The sequence below is a fragment of the Apostichopus japonicus genome, chromosome 2 (genome assembly GCF_037975245.1).
Source record: "Apostichopus japonicus isolate 1M-3 chromosome 2, ASM3797524v1, whole genome shotgun sequence".
Taxonomy (NCBI): Eukaryota; Metazoa; Echinodermata; class Holothuroidea; order Aspidochirotida; family Stichopodidae; genus Apostichopus; species Apostichopus japonicus.
Window position 1 is genome coordinate 6,906,026 of NC_092562.1, and position 16,076 is coordinate 6,922,101.

The 16,076-nt window shown below is 36.8% G+C and overlaps 1 protein-coding gene across 1 annotated transcript in view; it reads right to left on the reverse strand.

Moving 5' to 3' along the window:
* Positions 1-3,664: 3,664 nt before the first annotated feature.
* LOC139976312 (importin-13-like) overlaps positions 3,665-16,076 on the reverse strand; it is a 75,898-nt gene continuing 63,486 nt past the window's right edge. The window contains exon 27 of the mRNA XM_071984994.1: positions 3,665-7,865. Coding sequence (XP_071841095.1) covers positions 7,775-7,865 — 91 coding nt within the window. The 3' untranslated portion in view covers positions 3,665-7,774. The remainder of the gene's footprint in view (positions 7,866-16,076) is intronic.

Consider the following 16,076-nt stretch of genomic DNA (forward strand, 5'->3'; position numbering starts at 1 on the left):
ATATATTCGGGGAACTTTTCTAACAACTCATTTTCCCTCTTTGTTTACTTATTTATAGTCTCCCAACAGTCCAATTTTGGGGGGTCTCAAAGGTCAGGGATCATGGGCCCATTTGATGGGCTTAATAGCAAACCCGGCCCTGGATTAGTATCACCCAAAATAAGGGTCGGTTGTCAATATAGCATTGTCATGTTAGATCATGCAGAGATGTTTTTGTTTCGAGTCCCTAATCCCAACCGATGGGTTTTGACGATCATTGGCAGGTCATTAAGAATCTGAAACTTACAAAATATGTCTTAATCCGCAGTTAATCCTCAGTAGGGAGACCCCTCGATTCTTGGAGAAGCTTCTCTTCTCCCTGTGGACACTACATCCATGGGCGCAGATCGGTCTTGGATAATGGTATGTATGCGTGTATGTATGTATGTATGTATATTAGATCCTCCTGCAAGCAGGAACTCGCGAAGAAGCCTCATTGGCCTATCAAAGCCGCAAGCTGACCGAAGTCAGTCTCTCACATTCATATTTAACGTCCATGATTATGAATTGTTAATTGTCAACAACTCTGTAACTGGACGACATATACATTAATCTGGAAGTGACTCGAACCGGGGACCTCATGATTGAAAGGCACCGGCGTTAACCACTGAGCTAATGGTGGCGACCCATGTCTGTTCCCTGATACTATCTAAGCGGAGCACGATCATGGGTTCGCGCGTTTGGCAAATATACCTCCCAGATCGCCGGAAATAACACTTCCCAGACCCAATGATGCTCCCAAACCTGCTTAAGTTTTAGATCTCATGGCTTAGAAATTTAGTTTGGGAAAATACACGGGCGTTTGCAGAAAAAAAGGGGACAAATAATCCAAGTAGACTTTTGAATACTATGGGTCTGGGGTCCTCTCCCAGAAAACAATTATAGACTGCCGCAAATGCGATTTCCGTCCTATATTTAACAACTGTGGATAAATATAATGAAATGAGAACTGCTGCATGTCATTTGCACAATGGTGGATCAAACTGCGCCAAAGTTCAATACAGGGGAATTTGAAATACGGTGTTTGGTCAAGACAAATTGGTGGGGACACGGTATATCATGTCCCCACTACTGTAAAAGGTTGGCTGGGATGAGTCCCGCTGTCCCCGTCAGGATCTGCGCCCATGACTACATCCATTAGTAAGCTTTTACAAAGCAGCTGCAGCAGCCAAAAGAATTATTGTTCTACCAATCAACCTATGAATTAGTTTTGCATGTTTTCGTTGATTTCCCAGCTGACAATAATTGAAGACAATTAACATTTTGGTTTGATGACGATTTATCTTATGAATGTATGGAGAGGTGGAACAATGGCACACCTTTGCTTGGAAGATAAAGAAATTAAACAAACAAGTTGAGTTGAAATTATTGTTAATTTTTATCAGTTTATCGCCAGTTGTTTGATAATAAACATCTGTGGTCTGTGCAATCAAAAGCAGGGTAGTGGATGGAGGGGACGGTGTAGGGGGGGAAGGGCACATGTTCTCCCAGTTTGGGAAGCTAAAGTGCCCCTTTGCATAAATTACAAGTCTCCTTTGGTAATTATATGTACCTCTTTTCCCCTTTCGTTCATACATGATAAAAATTGCCCTATTGCTCGAAATTGTTGTAGTTGCAAGAGTAAAATTAACAGTAGAAGTAATAAAAGTGTAAACTTTTTGGTGAAAAACTTCCAAATACTGGAATTTGTGGCACAGAATACACAGAGGATTAATTTTGTTGTAAACTTGAAGGAAAAAAGAGGGATTAACCCTTATAGGAGGTTTAAGTGCTTGTTTAAAGCAAGAGTGTGAACTCTGAAGCAGATTTCCTTACCTGGATGCCAGGTTTGTTCCATTGAAGACGAGCCCCTTCACAGCAATAAACTGAACTGAATTTGACCAAACTATGTTCACTAAAAGAAACTCATAGCATTGGAGAATTCACAGATTAATTGTAGCTTTAATTTTGGAGTTATCATGTGTAAAAGGTTTTCAGACTTTGATGCCTGTTAACCTCATGTGACCTTTGACCTCTACCAATTTCAATAGGATTCTTGCACTCACCAAGCTGGATCTACATACTAAGTATTTAGTTCAAGATAGATGTAATTCTTGTGTTATCGTGGTTAATTGATTTTCAGACTATCATTTAAAATATCGATAAAAATGACCTGTGACCTCCACCAATATCAATAGGGTCCTTGTACTCAACAAGCTGCATCTACATACCATTTGTGAACTTCAAAAAAGATGCGCTTTTGAGTTATCTTGTTCGCAAAGTTTGCAGACTTTGACCTCTGTTGATTCCAAATGACCATTGAACTGCACATAAAATGATAGCCTTCTTGTACTCTATAAGACCAATCCACATACCAAGTATGAAGTTAATCCACCATTAATGTTTTGTGTTATCGTGTTTACAAGCAAGTGTCACATGTGCACACACACACATTCACACACATACATCACTAGTGGTGGACTGGCCACACGGCCAATGCCCGGTGGGCCGGCGAGCCTGGAAAAACTTACAGCCCATTTTCACAGTAGTTAATAGAATTCAGACGGGTTGTGTAGAAATATATTTTTAACTGTGGGAATCAGCTCATGACATCACCATGTTAGTTAGTCTGTTAGTTCGTAACAAAAGAACATGCTATTGGCAACCCGTACGTGCTAATGGATTTAACAGTTTTCCATGTTTTTCAAGCATGTTGTCACAAAATGCTTGAAAAAACTAAATAAATCCAGTCTAAGACATATATTGTCTATATTTTTAAGACATATAATGTCTAGTTTTGTTTACGTTTTAAACTTTCCTCAATTTAATCAAGTGTTGCTTCTGGAAATTATTTTTGGATCATATTTAAAGGATTATTGTAACCTACAAAATTGAGAAATATAGCACCATTTTGCATCCAGGCATTCCTTAACTTCAAAAAAATCTCTATGGGGAGGCGGACCCCCCTCCCCTTAGACCCCTCCCCCAGGACGGCGATCACTTTGTAAGTAGCATATATATGAATAATGGGCCGGTCTAGGTGGAAAATGCCCGGGCCGGTTTTAAGACCCAGTCAGCCCCTGTACATCACCATTGCACAGATTCCACCATTATTTCCGATTCATGACATCATTGGTCTCTTCACTGTCTCAGAAACAAGAAATACCTTTGTTTGTGTCTTTAGTACTTGATTAAGAAAATGCACCAGTTTTAGAAATTATGGTGGTGGGTGAGGTTTAATTTTTATTGCAAAGATATATCTATTTGAGCAAGCTACTCAGGCATAACAGTAATAGGAGACATAGTATTTCAACTTTAGTATGACTGCCAAACAGTACAACTGTGTAAATGTCACATACTAGTTTCCTGTGTCAGGTACAATGACCCATGGATTGGTCTAAATGAGGTCACCGGTCCATTTCCATCAAATTCCCTGTGATATGTAATAATTATTGTAATGTTACCTGAACTGGTTTGATAATATCATTGAGCCCTCTTTACAGCCTACACCTCTGCATACTACCATGCATGAGTGTACAATGTAAACCAAGTTGGTATCCCTGTTTGATCCATCAACTGTGGATCACATAATACAACCTTCATTTGAAATATTAAACACAATTAAAGGAGAGCACAAAGATTGTCATGGAGAAATTTTGCCTGATTACAAAATTGTTGATTTTATTATTCACAAGATACATGATATACAAAACATTAAACCAATGGTTAAGTCTGGCAACAAACCCTGTACTAAACAATGCAAAACTATTACAAGACATGAAAACATTGCCACTAGCTCTGAAGGCATTCTATAACCCCAGAAATCTAAGCCCAGACCAGTCAAACAAGTACATCAAATTAATACAAACAAGGCCACTTATATTTTTTTACTGGGAGACTCTCTTATTGCAAACTGCAGTTACAGTAGGATAAAGACAATGATGATATTGAATAGTGAGCATTCATGAAGACTGTATTAAACCCAATGATATAATTCCAGATATATTAATAATTTGATGCCAAGTTAATGGTATGAACATATTTAATGGTAGTTATCGGTATATCTTACTTGACATTACAAGGTTTCTGTGAACGATAAAAATTCAATAAGGTTTAATAATAAAGTTAACATGAGTGACAAACAATTAAGTTATGAATACAAACAACATGTTTATTTGCTATGTTTGCCTTACTTGCTGCCTAATTAGTAATTAGGCTTCTTTTCATCTTTTGAGATAATTTACAGTTGAAGCATTGATATATCTACTGTATTCCTTCACAGCTGAGTTCTTTTCATAATTGCAAAATGGTGTGTCACCTTTTTAAGTATTATAAGCCCCCCTGACCCTCCTCCTGGTTAGTGTGGTACTACTGTTATGCAGCAACCTGCTGAATTGTCCTAAATAATACAAAACAATGAATACATACAATAATCCAAAGTATGTCACATAATGTTGTATTAACCAACATCAACCAGGAGAGCAGTTCTAAGGATTAAACAAATCTAACATTTGCCTGGAAAAGGTCTGGAAAGATGTTGGAACAGGTGAAATACTGAATCCCAATAGCAGCTGTATCTTTTCTTGTTTGAATGACATAGTTACATCTAACTTGATTATATACCTGTGTAATATTGTACCTTACAGCTGGTCATACAGGGCTCTCATGATTTCCTACTACAAGCAACCACTTGCATATAAATCATGTTAGCATGCATAAATAGGTGATAGGTTATTGGTTGTCAAACCTTTTTCCAGAAGTACAAAATGCAAGGAACCCCTAGAGAAGGTGACAGATAGTGGTACAATAATGATTGGTAGCAGCAGATAATAAAATGCGGATGGCCTACACCTTTATTAAAGGATAAATTGAATCATACTGTTGGTAAAAATGAAATTGATCTTTGTAGTAATACAGTTTGGCTGAAACTGAACAAGACATGCCCTTAGATTTACTTCTGTGACACACTTTAAAGCAGGTTTCTTTTCCCTTTTTGTCAAATATTATCAGCTTTCTAACCAAACCTACTAACATAAAATAAGAATGCATTTGATAACAAAACAAGTCATCAAACAGATACCTTCACCAATTAAGAAGCAATACATTGCTTAATGTCAGGTGACATTAAGAAGCAATAACTAATTTGATCCATTTAATTATTTTAATTTCTTCATCCAGAACTTTTCAATAAATTCATTTTTTATAAGTTTTCAGCAATCATAATTTGTCAGAAATGTTTGGCTTTTTCATAAAAACTTCAAATAAAACTTACCAAATCAAGCTTAGTGATCTGCATTCTATGGAATTTGAAATCTTGAACAGAATTTAAAATTTGCCCTTAATTGCTGTCAAAAGCTGCCTTAATGTGTAGTCTTTGATCCATATGTATTGTCTACTACAACATACTGAATAGCTTGCTTTGGTACACACACTGCATTCTTTTATCAATAACATAAGGAACAAAATTAATCTTGAGATGCTACAGACAAGTAATATCAGTTTCCATCAGTTTAAGGACACATTCAACACTTGTAATACCAGATGCTCATCAATCAAATAACTGGACTCCTAATTTAACACAGAGCCTATAAAGTCAGCACTTCACAAGCAAATAGTCCCAAATAGCACAAAGTACAAGGGCACACATTGTTGAACTCATCCTAAGGTGCCATTTGGTTTAAAATGAAGCTAAAGATTACTGTTAAAATTAAGTCATACTGGGAAATATAGTCATATAGTCCTGACAGATGTAAAAAGGGCATCAATCCTCAAATGACTTCTTACAACAAGCAGAAGTCCTTGATACTGTAACCTTATGTGGAATATTCCCATTTCATAACATGATCTGTTCATAACATATAATTACTAGATTTATTGCTCTTTGTGAAATAAAATTCATAATATGTAAGCAACTGTTTAATTGAGATAAGTAGAGAAGAATGCTGAATGTACATAATAAATATATTTACAAGTGTCTACCCTTACCACTGATATTGTACGGAATGAAACAACATTAAAGGTATCAAACCTTCTCTCACGGCAAGGATGTGACCATATTATACATGTATGTAATGTAAATATTACCCACAGATACATAAAAGTGCCTTATTTAACGGCATGTGTAAAAAGACAGTGTAAAGTTATACTAAGGCTAAGTTGGGGATTAATTGGACCATGACAAGGATGAGTTTGATGAAAAATGCTATGATTAACTTTGCTTTAATTTATATTATGATGGGACCACTCTTCTTAGAAGGGATTCAAGATGCATATTGCATTGGTCAGTAACTGTGCAGCAGTTTAAGCAACCCATGTAATATAATTGGATGCACCTTAACCCTAACTAGCAGATTTATGTGAATTCAGCAAATGGGACGCTTGATCCACACTCAAATCAATAGAGGGAGCTGTCATAGCTTGACAAGCAGAACATAACGTTATCATGAGTTGATCACTAGCAGTTCATACAATTTCTTTCAAAATTATTGAAGAAGAAGAGATCTGTTTCCGTCAAACTCAATGTGTTAGGCAACCTTATAGAAACCTAGTTTTGTATCTGGTTAGTAACTGTCCGTTAGTTGAAAGTAAGGTAACCCTTGTCAGGTGACTGCCTACAATTTTACTCCAATACCAAGCACTGTTTAGATGACCTTGTACTGTTGTCACTAGAGATCTCTTTTGCACTGTTAAGACACAATTCATGCCTGGATTTAAGGAATGACCTGAAATGAATAATCAGCTGTGGTGAGTTTTGATACAAACAAATTCAAGTTTGCTCAAGTCTGCTTATCAATAGCATTTGACCATACAAAATGGATTGTGGGTATTCACAATGGCCTACTTTTCAATATCTATGAAAATACAGTTTCTTTCTTAATAAATTTACATAAAATCAGCAGAGTAAACATACACCAAGGTTTAGGGTGAATTAGGACTATCACTGAAACCCTCTGTGGCAGATGGCAGTGAAGGTGAGTTCTACTGCTAGGTCAGCTAAGTCTTAGCCTGCCAAAGTTTAGCTAGGTCTAAGGGCATGTTGTCATAGGCTATATACAGACTCTCAGAGTATGACATATGCAGTGACTATACAACTAAGTTTTATTGTTATTAATTACAAATGCAGATTACATTTTATTCTTCTTTGCAGTCCATCCAAGTTTCAAGATATGAGAAAATGGAGAAAGCAGTAACTATACAAACAGAAATGGTGTTAGTGATGCTCTGTAATGTAAACTCAATTAATTTGTGTGCTTTGTTTATTAACATGTCATATATAACAATGTACCTTTGAGTTTAAATAGATAAAGGAGCTATGAAGATGAAATAACCAGCACCAGTAACAGCATAAATGTATGTTTTATGCTACAAAACTCTCTTAAAGACATCATAAACCTAACTATGTATGAAAAACTCATCTCTTCATGCACTTAGCAACTTCTTCTACCTGTGGTACCCAACAACAGTTAGGTTTAGGTATTCCTGTAAAATAATTAGAACAGGTGGTTTTGCTATTTTGCAATCACATTAGGCTACAGTCAAATATATTCAGGATCCAACTATTGAAATGTTTCAAATGATAATTAATCAACTAATCAATTATGGTTGCATTATAATCACTTGTGAGTATCTTTGTGTCACTGAGAAACTGCCATAAATTATTTGGACACCTCACAATAGCAGACCACTGAGTGTCCTTTGTCTGTAAGAGGCTGACCATATTCCATGTACGGTGGAGACTGTGAGACATCATAGCAGATTATTGGGCATATTCCATACCATGGAGACCCCGACACATCAAACTAAACTCCTTCACTGAATCCTGAACTTGTCGCTTGTTGACTTTGTTCCTGTTGTGATAAAAAAGATACATAGTGTTAAAAACAACTCTGAAATACTTTAACACACAAAATTTGGATCATTTAATAAAGACAACTTTTTATTGATCTTTCAATGCACTTTTTACTGTTGGAAAATGAAGTTTTAAATGTGGCAAGTCATTGGGTAAACATGATATAATCCATTAAAGGATGACTGAATGCACACGATTAACTTTGTTGTATTTAAATACTGTCAATAAACAGCATTGTCAGTCTAGGTTATATTTCTGCAACTCCCTGTATGCTTCAGAGCTCCCCAGAACCCCCCCCCCCCCCTCCCTTCAATGATGGCATCATACAATTAGTACACTCTAACTAGTCTTTTATATGTACACAAATACATTCCAAGTCTTTCATAACCCTCATACCTTAGCTAGATCCAATACATTCTGTTCTACATCACTGGCCCAAGTCTTTCATAACCCACATATCCTAGCTAGATCCAATACATTCTGTTCTACATCACTGGCCCTTGGAAGTCTTTCATAACCCTCATATCCTAGCTAGATCCAATACATTCTGTTCTACATCACTGGCCCAAGTCTTTCATAACCCTCATACCTTAGCTAGATCCAATACATTCTGTTCTAACCCTCATATCCTAGCTAGATCCAATTCATTCTGTTCTACATCACTGGCCCAAGTCTTTCATAACCCTCATACCATAGCTAGATCTATCATTAAATATTTCAATCCTTCCAATGATAATCAAGATGTCTTAGTTTGGAATTAACTTAGGCGTGACTAGTTAATGAAATAATAACATTTAAAAACCAAAGAGCTCAGATCAATCTGATCAAGGCTCTAGAGAAAAAAACATGTCAAATTATTGACATAGCTTACAAGCTGCTCACTTGATATCAAGTTTACAGAACAAATGTGTTTATCAACAGCGGCCAAAATCCATCACTGATAAGATAGCCCTCCATTTAATTTCTAGGATTGTCTACTAAGTTACGCCATTTAATGCAGTCAAGTCAACGTGAGAATGCACATGTAACCAATGAATCCCTGTAACAATTATAAAATGTCAAGTCATACAGTACTTTAGATCTCTGGTCTAATACACTTCAATTGCCTAATATTATCTGCCTCATGCACTGTAAATTGATTACAATAAAATAATAATATACAAAAGAAAAGAGCACCTGAATAACTGAAATCTCAAAAAATTTGGTTAGTTTGATACTGTGGACTACAAAACTCCATTATGTTTACTACTTAATGGCCAGGGAGGGGAATGGAGTGCGTCAATGCTGATGCATCAAGCAGCTGGATGAAACCACTCCTTTCCGTAACAAACAGAAGGATTCACATATGAAATGTTGTGTTTACAGGATAAATCGTGCATCAAACTGGCAATGTTTCAATCTCACAAGAAAAACAAAGAAAACAGGAACCATATCTGACAAACTGACTGGCTGAAAGATTTACTGACAAAGTGACAACCCTCCAACCTCCCCCCCCCCCCGTCCACCTCAAACTACCCTTGCCTGATTTTCTTTCATGGTTGTCCAAAGTGTCCAGTACAAGTATGGATTAATGTTGCTTTCACTCAGTTAACATGGCCAAGTCATATTAGAAGCCTTCATTTCCTATTACCAACAAACATCAATCAAACTCAGCCTGCTGTACAAAGCAAGTAAAGTGTTGTCATTGCCAGGACAGTACACTGTGTTCTCAATGAAGGAAGGATTCAACACCCTGTACTACCCAGGTCAGCTCTTGTTGTTACTGCTGCTCAGTGCAAGGAGAGCATGGGGTCATTCTTGGTTTTATTAGGCATGTGTGTATCTTTGAGTATTGCTGGATATTTGGAAGGTTAGGCCTATGGGAGTACTACCTGTTTACACATTTTGGTACAATTTCTAAGAAAGCTTCTGTGGTGCAATACAGAAGAGGCAAAAGAGACTTTTTAACTGACAGCTATCAGAACATTGTTTAGTTAAACCCTCCAGAGAAATCTGACGAAAGCCAGGTGCATTCTTTACAGCAGGTTTGGATCATATTTACTTGCTTAAATGAAAGGAAGGACTAACTTAAATGTAGAGAATCAAAGACATTGATCAAAATGATTTTTTTTGGTCATGATTGACAGAAAGACTGAGGTTGTTCATTGATCAATAAATTATTATTCACACTATTATGTGGCAAAGTTACACCGTAATACAATATTACTAGCCTAGTACTGTTTATTATTATATATCAATATATACAATTTAGCCTAACTGTTTATTTTTATAAATCAATATATAACTATTTCATGTCTGTTAAAGAACTAAAAGTGATTCAAGTATAGGTCCCTCTACTAGAAGCAGCACAAGAGAGATTAAAAAGATTAAACAACTCAAGGTAAACTGTTTTTCACTGTTATATGCAAATGATGGGTTTACTTAATCTTAAACTTAGTTCCAATTAGTAAGAAGCTTATAAATGTGTTTGATCTTGTGATTGGATTGGACGAATGTAAACACAGTTCCTGATTTTGACACAAGAGCCATGAAATCCTTTCCACACTTCTACCACTAGCCCTCCTCATGTAATTCATCATATATAACAATTGCTGAAAAAATAAGCAGAAGTGATACCAGAATGCAAAAATGCATTGTGGTTTTGATGATGTTAACATTCAGAGCAGATTTCTACATGAGGCTGATGTAATGTATAGTGAGGGTGTACAACATACTTGATCTTAGTAATACAGTGAAAAACAGTGTGATGTGACAAACCATATATACACAATAACACAGGCTGTCCTGAAATGACCCATGGCTTCAACAACAGGCTTCATGTACTAAATGTGATACATCAACATACTAAATATGACATCTGTCCTTGTTGAAAATATTGTGTAAAAAATGTTACACAATTTGACCCCTGGTGAACTCATACAACCATTTACCTCTGCCCACAACATTAGGCTTCCTGTACTCAATGTGGTACAATAACATTCCAACTATGCGATCTGTCCAAGCTTCCATTGCAAGATTATGCTTAGGAAGGTGCATTAGTGTAGAGACACAGGTAAGAGGGGAGTGAAGTAAATGTTTGGCATTTGTTGACTTCAAATGACCTTTGCCCGCCACCAAAATGAATAGGCTTCATTTACTCAATGTTATACAAGGGAGTTGTTCCATAACAACTCCCTTGTTATACATCTTCATACCAAGTATGAGATCTGCCCAAGCTTCCAATATTGAGATATTATATTTACAAGGTTTTCACAATTTGACCTCTGATGACCCCAAATGACCTTTAACCTCCACCAAAAACGATAGGCTCCTTGTGCTCAATGTGGTACTTCTACACATCAAATATGAGGTCTGCCCAAGCTGCCGTTCTTGAAATATCATGTTTACAAGGTTTTCACAATCTGACTCCTGGTGACCCCAAATGACCTTTTACCTCTACAATAAACAAAACAATTCTTTTACTTAACGTGGTACTTGTCAACACTTAATATCAAAATGGTGCGACCTTCCCTTCTTCAGATATCATGTTAACAAGCTGGGCATCACAAAAGCACCCCCCCCCCGCCGCCCACACAGCATCATGACAGGTAACGATTATCATCGAAACCAAGCAACAAACTGAGTGACATGCAGACTATAGTACAAAGTCTGGGTCCTGATTTTTCCTGAGAAGGTTTAAACGCTATCTTATCATGTTCATGAAGCTGTATCATGTGCAGGCACACATGTAATGCACAGGTGTCCATGATAGCTAAATTACATTATTACTTCTTTTGTGACAGGTTCTAAGGCAACACTGAACAATAAATAATGTTTGGGGAAAGGTTGGATGCAATTAACTTGCTGAATTTGTTTATGGACAATCATATTATTAATTTCAAGCAGAGCATGGATTTAAATTAGATACTAAACATATCTTTCAACAGATTAGCAAAAGGTCATAGGCATAACGAAACCAGGGAGGCTGACACAAAAATACTGACTCAGACATGAATTGTACCAATTCAACAGTGCTTTCTTCAGTAATTGCTCCCAACTATGCCACATTTAGGGTTCACATCAGGGGTAAACACAAACTCAGGAAACATCTACCAAGATACTGTGGAGAAAGTGATTTACAGCAATGAAGTTGTATGTGTGTGTGTTATAATTATAGGTAAATACTTTGCCCTTTATTCCCCAGGTCAATCTGTTCTTGGCAACATCAATTCCAAACAATAAACTATTACTTGGACCTTTGCCAGGCGATTGAATTATCAGTATTAGAGTGATACAGGGGAGATGTGGATTGTGATACTAACTTTGTGTACTTATTGTGACACTACTCAATAAGCTGAAACAACCAAACTGTATCTCTACTGAATGGAACAAGATTTAAAGGAATTGAGCTAAGTCAATGCAACCTATTTTGTCTCAAATATTTGGAAAACTTACCAAATGCAGACCTGCCAACTTTACCAGCAAACTCCTTTTTTTTTACAATGGAAATCTCCTGCTCTCCTGATTAATGTGCTAATCTCCTGCTATCACCTGATTAATGTGCTAATCTCCTGCTCTCCTGATTAATGTGCTAATCTCCTGCTCTCCTGATTAATGTGCTAATCTCCTACTCTCCTGATTAATGTTCTAATCTCCTACTCTCCTGATTAATGTGCTAATCTCCTACTCTCCTGATTAATATGCTAATCTCCTACTCTCCTGATTATTGTGCTAATCTCCTACTCTACTGATTAATATGCTAATCTCCTACTCTCCTGATTAATGTGCTAATCTCCTACTCTCCTGATTTATGTGCTAAACTCCTACTCTCCTGATTAATGTGCTAATCTCCTACTCTCCTGATTTATGTGCTAAACTCCTACTCTCCTGATTTATGTGCTAAACTCCTACTCTCCTGATTAATGTGCTAATCTCCTACGCTACTGATTAATGTGCTAATCTCCTACTCTCCTGATTTATGTGCTAAACTCCTACTCTCCTGATTAATGTGCTAATCTCCTACTCTCCTGATTTATGTGCTAAACTCCTACTCTCCTGATTTATGTGCTAAACTCCTACTCTCCTGATTAATGTGCTAATCTCCTACTCTACTGATTAATGTGCTAATCTCCTACTCTCCTGATTAATGTGCTAATCTCCTACTCTCCTGATTAATGTGCTAATCTCCTACTCTCCTGATTAATGTGCTAATCTCCTACTCTCCTGATTAATGTGCTAATCTCCTACTCTCCTGATTTATGTGCTAAACTCCTACTCTCCTGATTAATGTGCTAAACTCCTACTCTCCTGATTAATGTGCTAATCTCCTACTCTCCTGATTAATGTGCTAATCTCCTACTCTCCTGATTTATATGCTAAACTCCTACTCTCCTGATTAATGTGCTAATCTCCTACTCTCCTGATTAATGTGCTAATCTCCTACTCTCCTGATTTATGTGCTAAACTCCTACTCTCCTGATTAATGTGCTAATCGCCTACTCTCCTGATTAATGTGCTAATCTCCTACTCTCCTGATTAATATGCTAATCTCCTACTCTCCTGATTAATGTGCTAATCTCCTACTCTCCTGATTAATGTGCTAATCTCCTACTCTCCTGATTTATGTGCTAAACTCCTACTCTCCTGATTAATGTGCTAATCTCCTACTCTCCTGATTAATGTGCTAATCTCCTACTCTCCTGATTAATATGCTAATCTCCTACTCTCCTGATTAATGTGCTAATCTCCTACTCTCCTGATTAATGTGCTAATCTCCTGCTATCTCCTTATTAATGTGCTAATCTCCTACTCTCCTGATTAATGTGCTAATCTCCTGATTTGTATTTGCTCTATACATTGCAATGTTTGAAATTGCAAGTCTTGTTAATGATGTAATGCTCCTCGTAAGTGAATTCATAATGACCATTTCATTCAACACAAACTTCTTTGTATCCTATCAATTTCATGTCTTGCCTTGTTTGATTTGCAAACCTTAAAATTGCTATAAACTTGAATCATTTGTGGTGCAATTTTAGTGGACTAATATGACAGATTGTGCTTCAGAATGTAAATTTCAATGGAATGTATTAAGCAAAGATCAATAGATATTCAAATTTGTGGGAAATCATGATAAACATTAAGTTAACTAACACAAGTAACAGATAAATTTACACTGGGAATCCATGATAAACATTAAGTTAACTACCACTTATCCAAGCTGGAATAACAACAACATTACTAGAAAAGAAAAGATCAGCAAACCTTGAAAGGAGAAATTCCAAAACTAACTGGTTTGGATAGTTACAAGTAACAAGCTTACCTGTCTCCCCAAAACCTTAGCACTCTTGTTCTACTGTGCCTAGAATGAACTGGTAACTTTTAACACTGTGCGCCCTCTATCTTCAGACGTCTCTGGTCAATGCCCTTCCTTCTCATGATAACACCTCCCCTTCTCAAAGTGACTTCCCTAACCTACATTATTTGAAGTAGCCTCCTCTATACATATAGAGGTACCAACCCTCTTCAATTCAGTAAGTGAACATGTAAGATGCAAAACATTTGACTACGCAGTTCTATGACATCATATGTCAAAGAAGAGAACTCACTACCAGCGGGCCCCTCGTAACCTATACTCTTTCTAAACCGTGCAATATGGCCTCTTACAAGAGTAATTAGCATTTGATAACATATAAACTATTTCAGTTCAAAACATTGAACTCGATCACTAAAACTGTAGATAGACACAGAAGTCGCTGTAGGGGACCTTCTTAACCCTTGGTATGGACCCAACTCCTGAGACAGCAATCTATCTATATAGCCTGTCATAACTGCTCCACCATCCGGCCGTGTTCTACCCCTCCCCCCTCCCCTCCACCATCCAGCCGTGTTCTACCCCTCCCCCCTCACCCAGGGAGAGAGGTGGGAATGAAGACAGGTAAGTTTGTCACTCCTAAACAACCAAACCAGTAAGTTTTGGAATCTTTTTTCTTGCTCCTTGCTAACCTGTCTCCCAACATCTTAGTACCTAATGGCACTGGCCGATGGTGGACACACAATTCAACAACTTAAAATCATTCATTGGGCCAAAATTGTTACAAACATTACATCATCATGATTGTGTGGTTATTTTCTACAATTTGGTAACAAAACAGTTTGTTCAGAAAATGGAGAACAAAAGAATAATGTTGGTTACAGAAGTATCTCTCTAATGAGAAAGTTGTAAATATACAGCAAGTCCTACCCACAAAGTAGAAATACCAATGTCTTTCTAGGTACACATATATATTGCTGAATTTGTCATTACCTTGAACAACCTACTTTTAAATATTTCATTGTTACCTTTCATCACTTATTATGATGACTTTGATAATATGGTAATACCATTACCATTCTGGCATTACACTATTCATCTCTAAAAATACTTGGACTGATGTTTATGTCTATAGCCATTTGCTGTTTCAGTTAAAGTTTCTACAATTTATTCAACCATCCCTATACCAGATAAGGCTCCTTTCTCATTTAAGGTGGCAGACGAGCCTGACAGATTTATGATGGGATGCTCCTACACATCTGGAAAGATTCAAGTCAACATAATGAACAAAACTTTTCAGGTGAAAGATTTTCTCACACATAAAGGAAAATAGTTCAGTTGCTTTAGCGCTCTGCAGTCTGACCTGAAACATTCATGGCTTGGTCTGCCACAGAGGTCATGACTGCTGCATACAACAAAACTTTTTTACGCTAAAGGAAGCCGCCAACATTGCTAAAGAAGTAGTGGGAGGAAAACATCTATCTTTAACAGGTCACTGTATCACACACAACAGGTAAATATCTATTGTCTGTATTATACAATCTGAGTAAAACCAGGCAAATAATGCTTCAGTATTCATATAAATCTATCTTTAACAGACACTGTATCACACACAACAGGTTAATCTATTTTGTCTGTATTATACAAGAGTAAAACCTGGCAAATAATGCTTCAGTATTCATATAAATCTCTCTTTAACAGACACTGTATCACACACAACAGGTTAATATATTTTGTCTGTATTATACAATCTGAGTAAAACCTGGCAAATAATGCTTCAGTATTCATATAAATCTCTCTTTAACAGACACTGTATCACACACAACAGGTTAATCTATTTTGTCTGTATTATACAAGAGTAAAACCTGGCAAATAATGCTTCAGTATTCATATAAATCTCTCTTTAACAGACACTGTATC